Here is a 23,091-nt window from a genome sequence, read left to right as displayed (position 1 = left end):
TTAACCGCTCCCTCCCTGCTCCTCCCCTCCGTCCCAGGGACGATGCCCCGTGCCTACGACAGAGGAAGGGCTGTGCAAAGACACTGCCAAGAGGAGACACACCACCGCAGTCCTGACCCGTGCACCCCGGCCAAACTGTAGGGAAGGAGGGGAGTGACCCTCCCAATTCCTAGACACTCAGCTCCAAGGCCCAGGTAGCCTGTCCAGAAGATTATGACAGAGAAAATTCAATACTCACATCCTCTCCTTTCCACAAGTGGGCTGTCGTGACCACAAAGCTAGTGTAACCCACTGCACCAGCAGCTACGTCCCGAGTTTCATCAGTACCCCAATGGAGCAGGTGACCGCAGACCGGGGGGTCTGCACCCTCCTGTGTGGGTTTTGGAAACCTTACCATTCTGTTACAGACACGTGCTGGGCTCACAGCGGCTTCGAGGCTCTTGGATTTCACAGTAAAAGGGAGATTTCTCCTACACTGTACCTCTGCTTACAGTAAGACTACTACATTGGAAAGCTGGTTTCTCTGCATTGTACATATGACGTTGGTTGGTGACATGAATTCAGTGTAGCAAAACCACAAAACAGCATTTGCAGAGCTAAATTTAAATCCAAGGCACATTAATTGTACTTAGCTTTTCCCCAAAACAAAAGCATACCGGAATAAAATGCCGGATTTTCAGTCAACAAACTGCTTGTCCACATCCTTCCTTGGTACACATCTGGAGGACAGAACTACAACTACAAGTTACTTCCTTCGGCACGCTCCTTTCCAAAACCACTGTTGTTACCCTCGTAAGCAGAATCACAGGGGAGCAGTTTGTCAGAGAATCTCCAGTACAACTCACTCCGTGACTTACACTTGTCAGACTCACAGTAGGAAAGAAACTTGGGAGTTAAAAATTACACCACCAACTTGGAAATTCCAGAGGAAATTTCATGGTCTGCTTCAAGCCAACAGAACCCTTTCCTTGTGAACTAAACTGCATTGGCCCTAAAAGCAGGTACCAGAAAATTTTATTCCTGCAACATTCAAAGAACAACTTGGGAGATGAATGGGAAAGCTGAGGTGACAGGCTACATCCTCATAGGAGACTCTGAATTATACGAACGTACCTGATACCGATACAGTGTTAAATGCACTCTGACCTGTTAAGATGCAACTGTAGAGATTTATTATAATTTTGTACTTGTCACTGAATGGAAGAAAAATGTTTTGAAGACACGGCAGAAAAACAATCTGAGTCCATGTGGACCCATCTGTTTTCGCATCAGAGAAGTGAAAGCAACATGTTCCCATCACTGACCCAGCTTTCCAGCTTTTAGTTTACAAACCTGGAGAAAAAGTTCTTCCATTTTATAAGATTAGAACTTCAGGCATGCAAACTGCTCCTAAGCAAGCCTCTTCATGTACATTAATGTAGGTTCTTCAGTTAGCTGTTCTACCTTTGAGTATGAGAGGTCAAATTCTGATGTCTCTCCCCAAGCATCTCTTCGTAAGCCCTCTTGAATCTTCTGCACAAAGTCTGTTTTTGCAAGGGAATCCTTTTAACTAATTAGCATTTCTTAAATGACTTGCATCCATTTGCGCTTGTGATACAAAATGTTTCCTATTCACAGGAGTACCGCTCTTTATTTACATTATTTTGATGCTTTCTTCCCTCAACAATCAACTTAATACTAATGAACTCAAACTTCCTCAGATTTCATTATCTCAAAATATGTATATGAAGTGATCTGCCCTCTCTTAATAAAACTGTTACTGACCTTACATTCTCTACAGCACATGAAGCACCAGATTTGGTCTCCTGGTTGCACAAAGTATCCCTCTGACTTGTCTGAAGCTCCTCTGCACTTAAAGCCTGATCTACATTTCATGGGTGTTAGCCAGACAGCGTTTCATTAGGCATTGACTGAAATCCTCGGACCAGCCTTACTGAAATTAGAGCTTTAGTCACTGTCCTGTTAGCCTAAAGTACTCAGAGTTTATCGTTCACTATCAGCTGGGAGGCTTCATCCCGACTGTTGTATACGCTATCGAATCACAGCTGCTAGGGTTTTGTACCGAAGATGAAACAGTTTTATAAGTTACTCCATTTGGTTAAAGTTACCTTATATCCTTACTGCTTGGCTTGCTGACTTTAAAGAGCTAAGAACATGTGTCAGAAATACGAGTGCTTCTTTTATATCTGTCTCAATTCTTGGGGAACTTTTAGCCTTTTGGGGAAGTGATGGTTACCTGAGGCCAAGGAACTGTTTTCCTGATAGGAACTTTTCTTCAGCCCTGGCCAGGCACAATCCTTGGCTTGGAGTTAGCAATACAGGAAGAGACAGAATTATTTCAATGCCACTTATATTTGCCCATACAGGGGACTCTTCACTTGCCCAAGATGAGCTGGGTTTCATCTGCGTTGTAGGGACAGAACAGGAAAAGAAAGTATCATGAGATGGCAGTGTGCTCTAGCTGACCCTGCTTGAGCAGGGGGGTCAGACCAGATGATCTCCAGAGGTGCCTTCCCACCTCAGCCACTCTGTGATTCTGGGAAATAATCTCCCATAAGCAAAAGACTGCAAACAGTTGGAGAGCAACAAAGTCGGAGGGACAGGAAGAATCATAAGAGGTAATGTTTGTCTGATTAACAAAAAAGTTCATCGGCACTGATTTTTAGAAGTTTGAAGAGTGCCAAGGAAGTCAAAGAGAAATAAAGATCAAACCTGCCACAGTTCTTGTAGGTGGTGGGTTTTTTCCTCTTAGTGACCATAACTACAGAGTAGACCATAACTACAGAGTAATCTCAGGTAGTATTTCTAAGATTACAATATTCCTTCGAATTATTTATGTACCGTTATGAATGGAGTCTACAGTGGGTAGATTTTACTTTCATTGAAAACAAGCTACATAGGGTATTAAAAATATATTTGGAAGCCAGAAATGGGCATTCTGCAGCAAACAGTTAATCCGTAATTATTCAGCATGACTCCTGTTGAAAGTGGGAAATTAGGTACTTCAGAGTATTAACCATGTACATCACACATCTGGCAGAGTAACATTAAGCTCACTTGACAGTTCGCATTTAAATTTGCCTTGAGTGCTCAAGAAGGTCCCAGTTCTCACAGTCCATCATTATGCAAACACTTACAACTACTCCTGTTACTTATCTTATTGAATTAAAAATGCAATCTGGGAAAAAAAAGCGATCTGATTGCTTCAGAAGTTCTTAAAAATCCCAAATTCATAGTTACTAACAAGAGATGCTATAAACTTGAAGAGATGTTTAAATCAATCCAATAGGTAAAAGAACTTAGTGTGGTGACTACACTGGACACAAATAAATAAAAACATGGTTAGTCAGTCATAGTCATAATTCTGTCCAGCAACACTAATTACATAATGCTGACATCACACAACATTTTGAAGTCAGCTGGTACCCGATATATGCCCATATTGTGAAAACACTGGGCAAGCACATTATAACAAAGGAAACCTTTTTATCACATTGTGCTACACTAATGCAATGGTATTTGATAATTTCTATTTGAACAAAGGGAGGTTTCTTCATTTGAGGACAAACTAAAAATTTAAGGATTTGGTTCTGTGTTAATATAAAATAGAAGATATGACTAAAACCCCAAACCGATTTGAAATTCACAGCTCTGATTTACCATCATCTCCTTCTTACATACCGAGTTCTGTCCCTGCCCTTTGGTCACAGACCTCTATACTAAATGCAAAGCAGCATGATCTATAAAAGTTCTAGGTTTAATGTGGTAACCTATCTCCGTTTTCTCCAGTTTTTTTATTTAAACTTCATGGTTTTTTAACAAAACTTGGGAGTTCATAAGCTATACTGCTATTTTTTTCCTTCCCAAACTGATGCCATTAGTGACTCAGTCAGTGCAGACCTCACAATTTTAAGGCTAATTTCAGAGTTCGCAAGCACTAAAAATAAATGCTGAATGGAATATGCATGCTGAATAAATCACTACATCTTTAACATGGCAAGAGCAGCAAAGCTCCAATGTTCGCAATCAGTGCAGTTCCCTGCTAAACAAATACAAAGTTAATATTGTAGTAACATCTGAATAACTTAAATGCATTCATCAGCTTTTGCACTTGATTGCTCTAAGCCTTTATGGACAGCCAGCTGAGCTGACAGGCTTGGCATAGCAGAGCTATCCCTGTATAATTTGTTTAATCACACTTCAAGGGAAAAGGGAAAAGAGAAAAGAAAAAAAAAAGGGCAAATGATTCAAGAAATTTAGCAGTCATTTTTAAAGCTATAAGGTTCTTTACCTTACAAAAACATGCTAAAACCCCCCAATTTCTTTAAAGGCATATAATTGTTGTTCTACTGTTAACAATCAGTGCTATTTCTGTACATTCTAAATTGAATCAAAATTCAAAGAAGTACTAGTTGTGATTGCCACTTAGTTGACATGTTAGTAGATTTAAGAGTCAAAGAGGACCATTCGTTTTTTTACTTTGGTCTTCCATATGCCACGGGCTCTATACTTCCACCTGTTTACTTCTAAGTCCAATAACTTGTATCACATTAAATTATAGTTTCCAGAATTGCATCAGCTTTGATGACTTCAGCAGTTACTGTGACTGCTGCTTATGATGGCTAGCCATCTGCTCTGATACGAATATGCGCCTTACTCCTAGTTTGCATCCAACTGGGTTTAATTCTACACATTGGTTCTTGAAACTGGTAAATTAAAGTCTCTAGTATCCTATATTTTCTTTGGGGAAAATACTTCTAGTCTGTAAATATAACCAGGTTTAGATTGAACTCAACTCTTGCAAAGAGCTAGTTTGATTGCCGATTTCAAATAAATTATCTGACAAATATAGCTCTTTTCTTGGCTTACAAATCAGTCCAGATTTTTCTTCAGTTAGTCATAAATATTCAATCAAGATTTTATGTGAACAAATAATTTCTGATATTCTCTCTGCTTCCTGATTGGACAAATCATGGCTAATGAACAGGAGGAAAAAAAAAAATCCCTTGTTCACAAAAACACAGTGTGGATACAACCATTCCATAAACATTTCTGCAAAAACCCCTACTTTGCAAATGGTGAACAATGCTAGAGAGAAACTAAGCTGAAACTGAACTCTGATCAGAATTTGAATGAATGCTGTGAAAGTAATATGGCTCATGTAATTAGAGAGGGAGTTAAATATGCTTTCATGGGGACTGAATTTGGTCCATGAATTCTAAATGAGTCAGTGGATGACTTCAATAAATGGAATGACATAATAAAATTATCAATAAAACTAAAGAAATTATAAAGTCAATCTTCCATCTACGGTATTAACTACCTTCTCTAACAGTTATTCACATACTGTCAAGAATTGGAGAAACAAAAATCTGACTTTCAGAACTTTAACTCTGATGAAGTAACAAATGAGACAGTATAACGTCTATCAAAAGAATGTTTAAATTGACACTCATCTGACAATTACTACACCATCAATCTCCAAGTGCTATACATGTGTTTCAATAACTATGTTGGTTTTATGCTGAATTTACATTGTAAGCAACAATTGGCTTTAAAAACTGCTGACTGAAATGCCAATTTGCAATGAGAAGAGGCATCTCTAAAATATGGTTGACTCTAGTAATTGCTACATAATATGCAACTCTGATCTATCTCAAATTAATGCACTTACAAAATGTGAAATGCTCAGATATTATTAGATTGAGAGACACTGCAGGTACTCAACACAGCTGCTTTATTTCTCCAAAAGTATTAAAAATATTTTCAACTCAGCAAAGGAAAGCCCTGTCCTTCTTTTTTGATTGTATTATGTATTTTTGAGATGAAAATCAACTGAACTATGGAAATTTTTACACCTATTCCACCTGGCAGAGAAAATGGGAAGTTAATTTCACTTTTAAAAAATATTTCAACTCAACACTACAGTAGCATATGGAATATCAGGGTACGGTGCGTATGTCAGGTTAGCCACTTAATACATTTTTGTTAGGACAAAAAAAAAAATAACACGGACACTTGCGAAGTACCACTGAAATCATGACGATACAAGTGAGTAAGAGGGAGCACACTTTTCACCAGTTAGATGGCATCCAAGGCCAGAGACAGCCACCGCTGTCAGGTGTGGACAGGAGGTATGGCTTCTAGTAGTCCCCAGCTGCTGTGCCGCTGACAGCAGTGCTCTAGTACAGACCGACCCAAGAGGAGCCGTTCTGTCGGACATCCAAAGCACACCTCTAGGTGTGTAGTACAGCCGGCTCCACGCTGGTGAAGGCAGAGCGTACCCTACTCAGGGCCCCTTCTCCCAGCGGTGGGGGGTTCTGCAGGGCCCCGCTGGGTGCCAGCGCCAGGCAGCATTGCACAGGTGTGCTGTCCCAAGGCCTGCACTTCTCTGTTGAAGAGATCACAAGGTGTTTACAGCCTTGGTAGCAAATCGGCTGATGGCCTCAAGGCAGTGATTACCCCTTCACTGATGCTGAGTGACAAGCCCTATTCCTTTCTGAAGGGACCTGGTCCCTCTGCAGCAGTCCTTTGTGACTTTCAGAGGGTCTAGTACCCACGGTGAGGAACACCACTCATCACTCCATACTAATACTGCTCATTTGCAAAGTACTCAAGTGACATCTCTGAGCGGGCCAACTTCAGGCTCCTAGATCAGCGTATTAGCCAACTGTTGCAAAAGTCAGCAGCAGCTTCAAAAACACAACAGCCAGTATATTTTGGGGGCGTTAGCTCCAAAGCCCTTTGGCACCAGCTCACTGGGTGTATGTAATAGACTATTGTCAGCCTTTACCCCTGAACTGAACCAAGTATGAAAGGCGGCGTTACCTTTAATCAGCTTAGTGTTCAACATGAAAAGCACAGCATCTGAATCCAAAATCCAGTGCCAGGTTTATCATCTAGAAGCTCAGCAATATTTCGCCTTCATGTTTTCAAATGTTTTGATGTTTTAACTTATTGAAATCCTTTTCCAAAACTATCCATACAAAAAATTACATACTCTAACACAAGGGGGAAAAAAAAAAGTCTGAAAATGTATGGTATGTGCCTTTTTATTTCCCAGATGAGAACAGTTTTAACTATTGTATAATATTCAGGCTAACAACTCTAACCTCTTCTAAATTAAAACACTACATGAGAGCTTGAAATGCTCTGATAATTTTAAATTCTTAGGCACTGCACTTGCTCACAACAATTTGTTTCAATTACATTTTCAACACAGTTTTTTTACTAGAGAGATTCTGGGCAAATTGCCTTAAAAATGTGAACTAGGGAGGAAAGTTCTTGCAGTGACCATCACAAGCTCAGTAACCACGATTTGAATCTTATAAAATGCAAAGAAATCAAAAGAAGATGTTAACTTTAAAGAGCCTGAAAACCAACTCCTTCAATATTCCACTTACCCTCTTCTCCTGCATCAACCTCACCTATGCTGAAAAATTGTTTCCAGTCAAACTAGAGAGCCAGCAGATGTATGTCCCTCTCCTTCTATATCAGTAACAGACATATCAACAGTGGACAAGATAACCAAGAAAGAGGATAATGGTGCTAAAGTAGGATTTAGTCTCATAGAGAGGCAACAGAATTCAAGATGAAGAGGATAACCCAAGTCCTGAGAGGCAAGTACAAAAAATTAAAGCAATGCAAAAAACATACAAGGTAATAACATGATACACAAAACATGAAGTGGAAATACTTCATAAATTATTTTTAAAAAAATCTGGGAATAACTTTCTGTAATGTACAGCAATATCAACTAACTAGTTTTTCTTAAAACAAACAAACAAAAACCCCAACCCAACCCAAAAGCCAAAGTGAAAAAGCCCCAGATCTGTGAGCTGTATGGTACAACAGAGAAAAGAGGTGTTAATTTATCAATCCTATTATTAATCCTATTGTTTCTGGGTTTTGCTGACATGATGCATTATTCTTTTCTCAAGTAATGTGATGAAAGCTAAGTTTATCAAGTCCATCAGAATTTTTGCCAGTTGAAGTTTCTATTATCTCTATGGAAATCCTGCTTTACTAGGCAAAAGCTTTCTAACTGCATGTCTTTTGATAGCACTTCCTGAGTACCCCTCTGACACCACTTCTGATCAGCTTTGCAATCTTTCCTCCCATTAAAGGTCAATTTATGCTTCTGTATCTTTTCAGCACATCTTGTAACGTATGTAAAATTGCACCAGTACCTCTACTGTAAAATATTAAATAGTACAACTATCTTAAAAGAACTCTTATCCATTCTCTGAGATGAACATTTCCCTTTTATTTAGAAGAATGGATGATTGAACAGATATGGCATATTACGGACAATTGCTTTTATTCCTGTTATATTTTGTAATTAGGGGTTTTATCTGCTTTTTCAGACACATGTCATCTGTGGCACTAGCCAAGTTACCTTTGACTCTTCTGCTGCATCTATCTGCATAAAGCAAGCAGTCATTTCTCAGCCAGAAAAATGCTTTGCAATTAGCCAATATTAATTTTAAAAGACCTTTGTTTTCTTAGAGCCTTCTTGTCTCTAAGTGTTCAAGTAATTCCAGTTCTTAATGATCTTCCTTCTGGTTCTAAATATTCATAGCACTCAAAAGAATTTAATTACTTTTTGAATTCTCCCTTTTTGACTTCAGGTCAGGTCCTGGAACCTGAATGTCAAGATTACTGCTTTAGCCAGATCACTGGTTTCAGTTTATAGTAGTGTTGTCCTTTTTCATTATTCACGCTCACCTTCAGCAGTGATCCTGTACACTAGGCAAGAATATAGATTTCAAAAGCATCTAAGACATTTGTAAGTCTTTTCATTCTAGGCCATCCTACCAAAACAAAGAGAAAATGTCTTTGAAACAAAACCATTTCTCCAAGAGTACATAACTGCTATATGGTCCCAAATGAGAAAATCAATGTTACTCTTAGGAAAAAAATGATTGCTTTTCAACTACTTCATTTCACTATGGTTGGAGTCTCAATTCCAAGTGACCAGTTCTCTCGGTTCTCACAGCCATACACAATGTTTTTACACTACATAGTTTCAAACACAAAAATAAATAAGCAGCAATATCCATTCCATTATTTCCAAACTGAGGGATGTAGAAGATATTTCCTCTGATCCAGAATAATGCAGTTCTACAGCTTTTTTTTCTTTGCTTGTGTCTTTAATCAGTGAAGTAGAACACAAAATTTCATTAGGCACAGGAATCTAAAGAAAATTTTTACCATTGCAACAGACTTATTAAAGTTAAGGCTCTATTAAACTCAGTTTTGAGATGTTTATATTGGTAATGTCTCAATAACCTGAAGATCACACTAACTTTACTCTAGAAATGTCTAAATTATTCATTTAAAATAAACTGACACTTTTCCCCAAATTATTTGCAAAGCAATTTTAATTCTTTTGATAATTATTTGCTGAACATCTATGAATTGTTCCCTCTCCTGGGTTTCACAAATTGGACTAATAACTATACAGTGTTTGTGATCAATCCTGTTTTTTACTGAAATATAAACGCCTTCAGTGATAGCCATTTTTAGTCATATATATTCTTGGTTACAAATTAACAAATATTTGTGTATGAACAACCACCACGTTAACAAGTTTCCATTGAAGAAAAAATAGTTTTTACAAAAATATATATGAATGACATTTAAAAGGGAGTACTCATGAATCATACAAAGAGGTTTTAGAAGTTCATGGGAGTTTTTGTAACTGCTGTTTCCAGTACTTCACACACTGTGCTTAGAATACAACATTAAGCTTTCAGGTCAGAGTCTCATACAGTGTAAACGGACACAGCTCTGCTTGTTGGCATGACTTCCTTTCATTGCCTTCAGCGGAGATGCAATAATTCATACCAGATTGGGCTGTAGTCATCGGTTTCTGAATGTCAGTTCTGCAATGTCTTGCAAGAATATGAAAGGATATGAATGTGTGTCCCTTCTCACCTGCATTTCTTTTCTAGTAATTCTCCCAATCTAGTCTTCTGACCCTGGTCCTCAACTTAAAATTCCTCAAAATCTAAATGGTTTGTATTGACTTCCACATCCCTGGATGAGCTTCATGGTTTAACTGTTTATAAATTGAGAAATAGATGAGCCAGAAGCTATATTGAACAAGGGAACACAGAACTGCCCATTATCCCCTCAATCACAGCACTTTTCAAGGTAAATCTGTACTTAAAACATCACTTCATTGACTGATGGTACTTGTTTATTATACAATAGTTATAAAGTCTCTAATAATGCGGTGTTTCATTCTCAGCAAAGAATGTTCCAAATTATCACTCAGGAGTAGTTTTAATGCAAGTGACACGCTGTCATCAGTCTGCCTTCAAGATTACAGCCCTGGTTAAATAGCAATCTTCAACAACAACAAACATCCAGGCTTAGGCAGTTCCCAGAATTAGGAAGAGAACGCAGTCAGGCCTGGGGCATGTACTTACTGCAACTACAAGCAACCATCTTTTCCACGCAAAATGAGGACACTGCTGGAAAGGGACCTTTTAAGGCCTAAACGTATGACTGAATTGTAGCTTTGCTTCAACAAGTTCAAGAATTAAAACAGAACCTTTATCCTTCTCTGCATGAACCACTTCAAAAAACCCAGCAAAACCCCCACAACCTCATATGAACTTTATGTTTTGTACTGTTTTGCCACTACTATTCTCTCTTCCCTTCTTTCCATTTATCTCCTCTCACCTTCTCCCTTACTGCCAGTCCACCTCATCTCCCAATTTTCCTGTTTCCCTCTATCATCACACTGAAGGGGGGCTGCTTCCCCCCCCCCCCCCCCCCCCCCCGTCGCCAGCTGTCTCCAGTGTAGTCTCTCTTGCCAAGAACAACTGCAGGCTGTTGTGCTTTGCCTCTGAGCTGTTCTCATGCAATTAAAGTAACGTGATTTTTACCACCACTGAACAACATAGTAGGAACCTGCTTTAACAACTGATGTTAACTATTTTACCATGTTGCATTTACTATGTTAGCTATCTTAATAGTTGCAGAAGTCAGTTTTGTTCAGCTGTTCTAAGAAGCAGCAGCACTGCACAGCAGAAGAGGCTTGATGTGACAGGCTAAGACATACACTAAAAGCCCCTTCCAAATGGCTGAGCAACAGCACACCAAAGGTACCAAAACCACCTTCTGGCCTTGCTCCATGCACATCTAATAGCTGCCCAGTACCCATGGTGGCTACAAGAAGTAATAGCAGATGCTCAGGTGTGACAGTGATGTTCTTGCTGATGAGTCTGAGGAGTTACGCCAACATACTGTATGTTGCTGTACAGATGGGAGTAGTAACGAGAGTGTTGATTTTGGACAGACAGTGACTAAAGGCAGAAATGGAAGGATGTGACGCTTAGGAAGCAATATATTCCGGCAGCAGAACTGGGGGAGGATGAACAACTTAGACATTTATGCTGTTCAGATGCTACCACTTACAAAGGCAAAAAAGTTCTCAACAGAATCTATAATTATCTGGGCAACATTTTGTAATGAAATCATTCTTAGTAAAGTAATAGCAATTCTTCTCTTAAATTCATGAGAAAGCATTGCAGGATTGCCACCTAGTTTTTTGTTTTTCACTGGCTGAACATGCAAGTTGCTGTGCTCAGTGGATGGTATCATAACTCCTGAAGCGTCCATGCTCCTGAGGACCAGGACAAAATATAGCTACCCTGGGAAGCACTCTCTGAAGACAGAAGGAGGGTACAAAACATACGTAACCATGGATTCTAGTTTTTCAAGTGCCCTCTGTCTTTTCAGGTCAAGCCAAATGCCCCGCTGTGAGAAATTCTTTCTCAGTAGTAGTATCAGGGGACTAAGGAAACAGACAGATGATGCTCTGATTTTCCATTCCATCCTACTGTTTAACCACATGTAAAATTTGCATCAGTTTCTCTATTTGTAGAATAGTACTACAAAATAAACACAGTATAAAGTGCTCTAAGATACTTGCAGGAATGAACTATGAACATAGTAATGTTAGTTACAGCAGACATATGGAGTGGATTGCTGAAAGGCCGGGGAATCTGAATCACGGAAGTCTTACCATCACTAATTCTGATGTCTATTTAAAATAAAACTGAAGTTCCATGGGAAAATTATTTCTGATCATTTCATTGCAATATTTGAGGATATTTCCTTGCCATTTTCTACTGCTTTTAATTATGAAGCTACACATGATGTTCTCGATACTGTCTACAAAAAATGGAGCATGGATTTTTAATGTCAGGTACATAGTTCCCTTTCTGTTGACTTCAATGATTTCTTTCTTGTATAAAACATGCTAAAAGGAAATGGTAGCCATTCGTACAATTCAAACTACTTGGTGTCAAACACCTCATCTAAGCCATTTCCCATGCAAAAAGATGAAAATCCAAAGACATCTGAAAGAGGTTAGTGGGAAAAAAAGAAAAGGACGTTACCCAATTTAGAAGACAGGCTACAGCAGTAACTAGGAGCAGCAACTTAAACTGCATATGAGGGAATGGTTCCTGGCAGTCAGATACATTAATGCGTATCTAGATGCAACTATGCAAAGCCCTCCATGGTGGCAACTCTAAACCCATACATGGTATAGCTGCAACAGCAGAACTTGGCAGCAGAGCTAAGGATGGCATCACCAAAACACTCAGTCATATAAGTCGTCCTGAATCAGGGGACTAATCTTTTTGACTAATCTGCTTTGATAAGGACTGCCAGGTGGGCAAAATAACCCCCTTTATATATAGCTTTTCACCACTACTAGAATAAAATTAGCATCTCACCAATATCTTTTGTGGTTACTAGCAAGTGCACTGAGATTAAAACGAATATATATTCAAATATTTCCAGTACGTTAGAGGAAATGTAAATGGCAGCAGCTCTGCTTATGCAAGAGATGCAGTATGTGCAATGGAAATCTCTTAGAAGTATGCCAAATAATGTTTGTTAGTGCTTTCCCTGTTAATACCATAATCTTTAACACAGAGAAAGTCTACTCCTATTTTAAAGATAAGGTCTCACTCATTACCGGGATCTTGCTCATATATGGGCCTTTTGGGGCATTGTTTTTAGTTATAGAGTTAAATACACAGTAATGGGAAGGAGACACAACTTTGTAATTATGAAAGCAGCAGAATCTTGTCAAGAGAAGTTTCCCTTGTCTCTTTTCCCTCTGTCATTTATTTACTGCTATCTCACTTAAAAAGAACTTCAGCTGGCATTTAAAGGTAGTTCTTGATCTGGTGAATACTGAACTGTGCTATTTGAAGTGACTTCTTGTTGTTGTTGTTGTTTGTCTCTTCACTATAATTAAAATTTCTAACTGGAATTTACAACTGTGCCTGAAGTGTGTTGTTATCACAGATGATATGCCAGAAGAGAGTTATGATGCCCTCCCAGAAGATGAAGAATAATGGCTGTGGCTCACAGGCAAATTACACAGTTCCTTAGTGAACACTGAGGACTAGCTTAAAAACCTCCTGGAGGCAAACAGTGGTTACCACATAATTATGTGACAAATAAGCCACAGTCCATGCAGTGAGTGAGTCTGATGGATGGGATTTTCAGATATTTTTGTCTTCATCATTCATAATTTACTCAAGCATGATGCCACTAGTGATCAATATTGAAGGCCCTCAGTGAAGGAAGCCAGCACAGAACAGAGTTGCAGCATGTATAACTTGGCAAGGAAGCACAGAATCAAACCTGCATTTCACCAAACTCATGTTTCCAACTCACTATGAGATCCAGATACAGAGGACAAGACTACCTTGTTGCTCTGAATAATTCTGAGACATCAGGAGGATTCATTTGCTGTATAGTCAAATCACGTAACTGATAACTGCATGGGTAAAACCACATTCCATAACTTACGTGGAGCATAATAGGGTCCCTTTGAGAAATTAGGGAGATACAATGTCTTAACCCTCTTGTTTGCCAAGTTAAAATCCAGCTGTTGTGTAAGAAAACGGAAAGGTTTTTGGTAATTTGTGTCTTTGGCACATACTACAGTAACAGAACAACAGCAGAGAAAGAAAAACAGGAGCTTTAGAAGACAGGCTTTCACAAGAACGGGCTTTGGAATTTGACACAGCTGTATGGTGTGAAGAAGGTGGCTGTACCTTTCAGATTTGTGAAAATAAGACAGTAAATATATCAAGTAAAAAAGATGTTGCTTCAGATAATTTATAAATAAACTGTGAGTATACATATGTATGTAAAATGTTTTAAAATGCATTGTTTCATTCATACGACATACACAGTTAAAGATCAGAAATGAAAGCTTTCATCAACAAATCTAGGTCAGTGCCGACTCTTATATTCCTTAAATTCTTTCAAAATGAATAAACAAAGTTCACTGTCAAAGTGCTAATATACCAGTGATTCTCAATTTACGGCAGAAATAATGTTCTAGCTTTCTATAAAAGAGCTGCTAAAGAGCTTATGGAGGTATTACTGCAGAAAAACAGTAACAGGTATGAGATGGTTCCTCCTACACAGTCTGCTAAGAGCAGCAGCAGTATCAGAGATCATTAGACAAACTAACCTGTGGTGTCATTCCATGGCAGATATACATGATTGGGATATTCTCTGTGTCTGGCCCTTGATCAAGGCACAAGTCACTTTTCAGGGAATTCTGCAGCTAAAATAAACAGAAAGAAAAAGAAATCAAGCAAGTCTTACATGAGAAAAAGATGGTGTGATTATTTTCTTTTCTTTGCAAAAAAATCATATGTAGCTGAGCAACGAAATGTGCAAAATTAAAAGTACTTGTTGCAGTGAAGATATTGAATAGAAAGTACCTGGACTAAATTCTTCCTTGTAGATAATCTAACACTACTGATTTCAATAATGTTGCACAAGGTTCCATGGATGGTAGATTTCAAAAAGCCTTCAGAGATAGCAATAATTTTTGATAGGTGTTTTTAAAATATTAAATCTAATGAGCCTCTGGTACACACTATATATAAAAGACAATTTTTTTACCAGTGCAGCTAGCTGAGCAGTAGGGATGGAGTTTCAAACATAGAAAAAGTCCTGTAATTAATCAGTTTTTCAGAATCACTCAGGACAGTCTTCTGATTTCTGGAAATAATTCAAAAAAATCCTTTCTGCCGACACTTAGAGACTTCTGGCCAATTGGTATGCACTAGCTCTTCTTTGCATTATTCTGGACTAACCCATGCACAGCAGTCTAGCTCTGAACAGACTGCAAAGTACTTGGCCCTGTTCATCACAAAGCCCTATATATTACCTGTGCAATGCTGAGACAGAATTTTCTGAAAGTGAAGGGCTAAATTAATGAGCACAGATAGCTGGAAGGTCTTTTTAGAGTGTGAAGCCAAAAATGTGGATTGCATACCCATGGGCATGTATAGAGGTGTTCAGTGGTATAAGATCAGTTCAGAGAACATGAGAGAATTGTCTGATGGAGGGAGTGAAGAGGTGATGTGGTTTGCAACCATCTGCAATTAACTGAGCAGTCCTGTCAGCTGTGTACAGGGGCCTCCTTTGAGGAAAACAAATTGATATGCTTAGAAAGGAAGTCTAGAAGTGCCATAGGTATGTAAGAAGTGTGGACAAGCCAGAGACCGAAGCCAGGCAGTGAATAAAATCAAAACCATGAAGTCATTTCTGCAAGATTTTCAAGTCCAAATCTAACTCTAAATTCAATAACAGACAGGATAAATCTCAACATTAAAGAGAAAATATGCATTAGGTATCAATACTGGCCTTACTCTTTGCTGCAAGCCTCAAGAATTAAATAAAGTTTCCTCTCTCAAAACTTTGTATTTCTTAGCCATAAACATAACCACATCCATGACTCTAATTGTAATCAAATGTTAGGCAGCACTCTATCCAAACTAATGATAAATATCAGCCTTATTAATTCATGCCTGGATCCATCACTACCTTTGGTTTTTCAAAATCTCCTCCACAAACTCCAATTCTAGCCCTAATGTTATAACCTTTTCCACAACAATCCCTATAATAATGGAAGCAAAAAAAATCTGCCTTGACCACCATCAGCATGCAACGTAGCTGAGAGGGCTGACCCAGCAGTAAAACACATACAGAGACTTTAGAGTCTCAAGCTCTAAAAAGAAATATAACCTTAACCCTAATAGCCGCTGCCCGGTGATTGGGCACTACAGAAAAAGAGACAAAACGCCATTATTCCTTTTCACACCAGTCCTTTTCTTATGAATCTTGAAAACAAAAAAATAAAACAAGCTCTTCAGATTTCTCAAAATTTTATCCCAATCACAACTCTACAATTAACTTAGAATATCTGTAGAGAAAACAGAAATCAGAAAAACAAAAAAGCCACTGGCCTGTTAACTAATAAAGCTGTTTCAAAATCTGAGGCCCAGACTCTCGGGAACCACCCCTTTCCAAAATCTAGTGGCTTTGTGGCAACCAACAATTAACTTGGGTAATGCAGTTTTAGACTATCAAGACTTGATCTTAATTACAACCCAAAATATAACCATCTCGCTAATCCCCACGCTGAAAAATTGAAATAATTAGTCATTACTGCGATTTGCTCCCTCTCAAACTTAGAGTCTTACAGAATACAGAGATAAACTAGACCGCTGAAATTCTGAATTTGTAAACTTATCTCAAACATCAAGCTGAAATCAGGGAGTCAGTCCCTACACTAAATACATCAACTTTTGGCCCACTGATAGTGCCTTCTCATAACTCTAAGGGTACTGCAGAATGCAGAAGGAAATTTGGTTCCCAAACCTTTACTCTGCCACCAACCCTAACCCTAGCTATATGCCAAAGCATAAACTAGAATGATACAACTATTTTCCTAACTCTCACAGAACAGGAGGAAATTTAGGATTCAAGAAATAAATATAGGTGGTGACACTTTAAATGCCTATATCCTCACCCTCACCCCTATTCAGATAACTTTTGTAATTACTCAGTATTTTTTTTAATTAATGATAACGCTATAGTAGCAATATCTATTTTCTACAAAAAAAACAAAGACAGTTGATGAACAGAAGCACTTAGAAAATCAGCAAACAGCTGACTTGCTTTGAAATATCACGCCTTTCTCCACTCTAAGACATGCAAGTGAACAGGAAAGCAGACATGAAGAAAGATTAGAGATCCAAGCAATTACTTTACTAAAAAGATTGAGGCACTTTATCTTTTTGTTTCATACAACAGTATTTCATAAAACAGTAAACTCTGTATTTCATAAAACACTCCCCTTTTACCTGTATAGATATGTTGCCACAGCTGTCCACTACTTCTTTTCTGGCAGTACAAATAATGAAATAAAGCCTACTCCTCACATCTCTCTTAGCTGAGGCTACTCTCACACTGCAGACAAAAGACTGCATCACGTGCATTATTATGCAGTACGTAAATATGCGTGTTCTGCTCACCAGTGAGTTCAGTATTTCTGTGACAAACTCTTCTGATTCTTCTTGGTTTGTATATTGTCAGCAAGGAACCGTCAAAAGCTCATGAAAAAGTCTCAGCAGAATATAAAAATCAAAGAGTGCCTCTTCACTGATTTTTATTTTGACTTACATGATGCAGAGTTAATCCTGAGACTATGCAACTAGTACCTTAGCTATTCCACTGGTCTTCCTTTTTTTATCTAGTATCAATTCTACCTGTAATCAAAGATTTTTTTTAGCCAGAGGTACCTACGAGCAGAACCATGTACCTATTAGCTGCTCTGCTTCCTTAGGAAACTCCACACCTGATTAGTTCATGGCATCACTGAGGGCAATTCCACACAGTCTATGGAACAGGCTCCTTGCACACAGGTGTGATTTTGGCATCGTTCTGAACTATTCTAGAAGCTAACCATTACCTCATGCATTTAATAGTGAACTAAACCCTTTGTTGGAAGTGGCTTTCTTCTGTTTTCTGACTGAATAAAAAGTCAGCACGATAATTTTAATTGATCATCAAAGGGGTCATGGAACTTTGTGGAGCATACCATCACTTCATTTGTCAAAACAGAGCAGCTGCTTTATGGCACCTTCAAGGGTCTTCTCAGAGCCATACTGGCAAACTGCACAACTCCGACTTCTTTTTGAGGGGGAATGTCTCAAACCAAATCTCTCACTTGCATGACCTGCTCTTACTAGTTACGTTTCCTAATTGGGACTTGCGTGCAAAACAGCAAATTTAATTCACAGGAATCAATTTTTGTGAATATGACACTGGATAGAGAATGTGAAAAGGTCATCTTAGCTCTACTGGCTTATAATGGGTCTATATTAACTTACTATGCTCATCTTCCATGTCATGCACACTTGCCCTCTCTGTTCAGATTCTAAGGGCAAGAATTGTCTCTGCTTTAATTAGTACAGTACAACTCAAGCATGATTTCAACATAGACAAGGGTATTACTGTCACACAAGTAATGATGATGATCCCAAAATACAGGCATTTAAGGTTCTAAATTAAGATCTGGCTACAATATCAAGAAAATTGCAGTTGAAATACTGAGCCTATTTTGTTAATTCACCTCCTGCCACAGATCTTCCAACTGACAGCTCCAATGTGTCTGAAAAATCATGCCTTGAGTATCTCTGAGTGGAATGCAAGCCATGAAACAAACAAACAAAAATCAGGGTGGAAGATAATGTTTGGAGTACCTCAGCATAAATGACAGCAGAGCAGCTGTCTCTGTCAACGAACCAGTCTAACAAATTATTTAACTAGTGAGTCAAGTTTATCTGGTTCTTCTACTTAGAGACAGGCATTGTCTTCATGAATCACTTCCACTATTACACCTTTTTCCCCCACCTCTTTAGAATGGGAAATGTAAACAAGATCCTTACCACCCCATAGGCGACAGTATCTGAATACATTCTCATTTCTGGATACACGCTGACAAGATACCACCTAAAGGTCTTGCACTGGAGCTTTTTCCTCAAGGCCTTCCTCTCAGAAATATCACCAATATCAATTCCAGAGTCCTGCACACAAAACAAAGCACAGAAAAAGCAGAAAAGACATCAGTGATACACTTCTGTGTAAACTAATCAGCCAGAGTCTCCCTCACTGCAAAGATATTATGACCTATGATAATCACCAACTTTTGGTTGTGAAGTGAGTCTGCATCCCAGAAGTGCCCCAATTAAATATGATACAGGTCACCATGGCAGGGTTTCTTTCCAAGTCTGCTTTGGTCAACGGAGCCACTCCTATTGACTTCAGTGGGGTTTTGATCTAGCTTCCAATGAATATCACTGTTGTTCTCTCATTTCCTGGCACTTTCCAAATTGAAAAGTAATTGGCAGGAAGTAGCAAGCTGCCCTAGAAACAACCTTATTGCTGGCATCCCACTGTGGCCTGCTCATTAGTATATGACACTTTTGGCCACTTCTGAAATCTGGGTTTACTGCTTCACTGCAAAGAGCAGAAGCTCTGCTCACCTTTCTGAAATATCACTTATTAAATTTGTCTTGTAGTGTAAAAAGAGAAGTTGCTATTTTTGTTAAAAGCAATTGCAGGATATGTTCTCCCCTAATTTTTATTCTGCTTTAGATTTCTGGCTGACCTAATTTCTACTTCTCATAAGAGCAGATCATAAAGCGTGAGTTTCATAAAGCCCCTGTATATAAAATCAGTAATTTATCACATTAAAATCACGCAGCGGAAATTTTGAGAGAGGGATCTAAGTGCAAATCCATGGCTGCTATTGACAGGAAGTAAAATGAGACATTTTGCTCCACACTGTGCTCTACCACTTCTGCCTCAGAACAAAATGCAGGATAAATAAATTTTCGTAGGGAAATCCTATAATCCATCTACTTAAACAACAGCCTTTACTGGGCCATAAACGCCCCACAGATTTTGTCAGCCACCAGATATGATTTAAAAATAACATTGGAAGCACTGAATTTTCTTAGTTACACGTGAAAAAGGTATCTTTATATGTATCTACATTTCTGTGCTGCTGAAGCAATGACTGCTTCTTACATCCCAAAGCACTGAATTAATGTTAATCTGGAACAAGTATATTTTATAATGGAAGCATTTTCTAACTAAAGTAAAACTGACTTCCACATTAGCAAAGTATACTAAAAAGTTGGAAACTGAAGTCTGGTATAAACTGGCATAACTCAAGTTAATCCTTAAAAATTATGACTCCCCTCTTCTCAAGCTCTACATCATTCATAAAACTTTATGTGGAACTGCTCCTTAAGCGATCATTTCTTCCTGACTTTTCTAGCAAGTGACTGGATAGAGGAACATGCTGTAGGGTGCTTTAAGACAATCAAGTGATCCCATGGACAAATCCCGCTCAGGTACCGCTCTGGCTGCACTTGCAGTTGCCAGCATATCTGCCACCTGTGTCAAGGAAAAGGAGGGTACCAGCACACAGACATTCGACTTCCAGCACTAACAAGGCTACCTGGGATCAGGAATTAAATTGGTCCAGTGCATCCCAACTCCTTTCTCACGCAACCCTGCAGGCACCAACGCTTGTTTCCTCACAGTTTATTGTGTAAGGTAAGAAGGAGCATCTGAGGCCTCAGCAATCACATCCTCCTATGCAGCTGGAGAAGGAAAACAGCTCACATGTAGCACACTGGCTTTACCACCAGCAATGACTCAGTGTGTTCCCCAAAGCTGAGAATATGATGGGAGGAAACAAAGAAAAAACAAAAAAACCCAAAACATAGGGAAGGACACATGGAGAGCACAGCTCTTACTTCTGGGACTGGAAAAATCTTTCTGTTGGGTTTTAAGTGCTTTTCTGAATCTATTTATCTAAGTAGTTACAATGCAGAAATCACCATGGTATCTGAGATCCCCATTTGAAGCCCTCAGTACTTAGAACCACCCACAGAGATGCCAAGAGGGCAGTCACAGCATACTGCCAAATGAGTCTAACTCCTTTTTATTACTATTAGCTCTCACAGACTAAAACCTTTGGCAACATCTGACTATGCAGCTTCTCAGAGATCTGGGAATTCTTCCATGGAAAAAACAAGTCCTGTGGTTAACATTTTGGAATAACATATTTCATGGAAAGTCCCAACTGTTATAACTGAATACATTTCTCTTACCTACACAGTCCATTACCAGTGCACTGTTTCATCAGCTTCCAGATAGAGACTTACTCCTATAGTTATCCACTTGTGTAACAGTATTTGGCCATGCTAACTGTCTGTCCTCATATCATGTCTCTCACAATGATGTCTCAACATCTTTTTGCCTAAGCTGAAGCTAGGTTTGATTTGAAAATTGTCTCTCTCTGGTATTTCACCTTTAATTTAATCTTAAGGTAAATGAAGATGAAACAGAAATATTGGCATCCAGCCTGATATCTAAATTTGACTTAAACCATCCCCAGCCTTTCTCACCCACCATCTCTTTGCCCCCTGCATACTGGAAGTCTGTATTACAAGCGTCTCACAAACTTTAAGTTATTTTTTAAGTTGCTTCTTTACACTGAATACTCCCTCTTTCTACTGATGTTTCCACACCAACCAGAGCCTGCATTGCTCGTAACCTTTTGATACATACACGAGGACTCCCACTAATGACGTACATTTTCGTCATACTGACTGATTCCATTACAGTGCTTGGGAGTGTAATTTCTTTCCCTTAAAAGGCCAGAAGCTTTCCTTAAACATGTACTTGTTTCCTACTGCTCTAGAATCAGTTCAGTACTCCCGAAGTTTAGCATGGAAAGGAAAAGGAAGTCCCAAGTCTTCAGAGCTCCTCCCCTGGTTCTCGGCACCAGGCCTCACGCAATGAACACAAAGATGCTTAGAACAGCTCCAAATTACACAACTGATTTGGGATACCTGGGCACATGTCAGGCTGTCAGAACAAAACACAGCCCCAACACTCTTCTAAGTCCTTCCCTATTTTCCACACGGCAGAAGACAGAAGCTGGGTGAACACCACCTGAATGTACCCAGCTGTAAGTCACAGACCCCATCTGACTGGAAAACCTTCTGATGGTCATGAAGGTGCCACGCCGTCTCTGAACATCCTCTAGCAATTACTAGGTAATGAGTACGTTCACGTTTTATAGGCCTGTTACAACTGTGAAAACTAAGCTGGTTCCCAGTGTATTTTAAATTAGTATGTGGGCATGTGTGTATTTATTTGGTTTTCTACAGTGGTGAGAAATACAAACGAAGGTGCTTTGTGCTACAGGTTCTGTGCATACACATAGTAATAGATTTCTTCTTACAACAGAGGCATCTCATTACATTGCAGAAGAGGCTACCACTATTAAAAGCTGATTTAGCGCTTGCCATTTCCAGCTTTTAAGTCTGCACTACAGTTTGACAGCAGTAGCCTTTGTGAAGATGAAGAGAGAATATAATCTGCATTGCAATTTATTCAAGCAGTTCAGTGTGATGAGTAGTACATTTGTGGTGGGAAAATGACTGGTGATGGAAGTAGTACGAAAACTTCTTATTCCTCGTCAAAACTATGAACAAAATTAGTTTTGGCAGTACAAGATCTACCGTGCAAACACCCTGATGCACTTTGTGACCTGAAGAAATCAGTTCAATCCACACACTGCATTTATTTTTCCTTTGTTTAATAACATATGTTTGCTTCCTTTGTTTAAAATTTATTATAACAGGCTTATCTTTTTCTGATCTATCAGCAGTCAAGACTGTGTTACTATTACTTGTTAAATTTCCATTTAACAAGTAACAATAACAACAACTTATCTTTGTATTCTTTATGAATTTGATATCCAAATTGCATTCAAATCTCAACTTTGCACAAGATTAAGCACCACTACCATCATATCTGGATGAATATTATGCAAATACATGTATAACATTGTATATCCTGGTTAGCAAAAGGAATTTCTAAGTTTTGTGTTAACACTATGTTTGCAAATCAAAAAATTTAACCTTGATCAATAAAGATCAACCAATCTTCAGCAAAATAACAATAAAAAATAGAAACTGAAATTTAAATCTATCAGGTTAATCACAAATACAAGTCATTTGAAATTGTTTTGATGTGAAATAAGTAACCCTGTCTTCCAGAAATGTCTTTATTCATGTATGCACTGCTGTGCGACTGCTCAAAACAGGGACACCTAAGGGGTAGCTTGGATTCTGTGAACATGGGACTAACTTCTAG

General features: G+C 38.7%; 1 protein-coding gene across 1 annotated transcript in view; it reads right to left on the bottom strand.

The window, feature by feature from the left end:
• Window positions 1–21,531, bottom strand: part of LOC104165367 (polypeptide N-acetylgalactosaminyltransferase 18-like) — a 49,704-nt gene extending 28,173 nt beyond the window's left edge. The window contains exons 1-3 of the mRNA XM_009704966.1: window positions 21,460–21,531; window positions 18,798–18,935; window positions 14,522–14,617 (exon numbers count right to left, since the gene is read on the bottom strand). Of these exons, the coding sequence (XP_009703268.1) occupies window positions 14,522–14,617; window positions 18,798–18,935; window positions 21,460–21,531 (306 nt within the window). The remainder of the gene's footprint in view (window positions 1–14,521; window positions 14,618–18,797; window positions 18,936–21,459) is intronic.
• Between the last annotated feature and the right edge of the window lie 1,560 nt (window positions 21,532–23,091).

Source organism: Cariama cristata, unplaced genomic scaffold (assembly GCF_000690535.1).
Source record: "Cariama cristata isolate BGI_N322 unplaced genomic scaffold, ASM69053v1 scaffold28297, whole genome shotgun sequence".
NCBI classification, from domain to species: domain Eukaryota; kingdom Metazoa; phylum Chordata; class Aves; order Cariamiformes; family Cariamidae; genus Cariama; species Cariama cristata.
The sequence above is the reverse complement of the archived record's forward strand: the minus strand, read 5'-3'. Positions and strand labels throughout refer to the sequence as shown.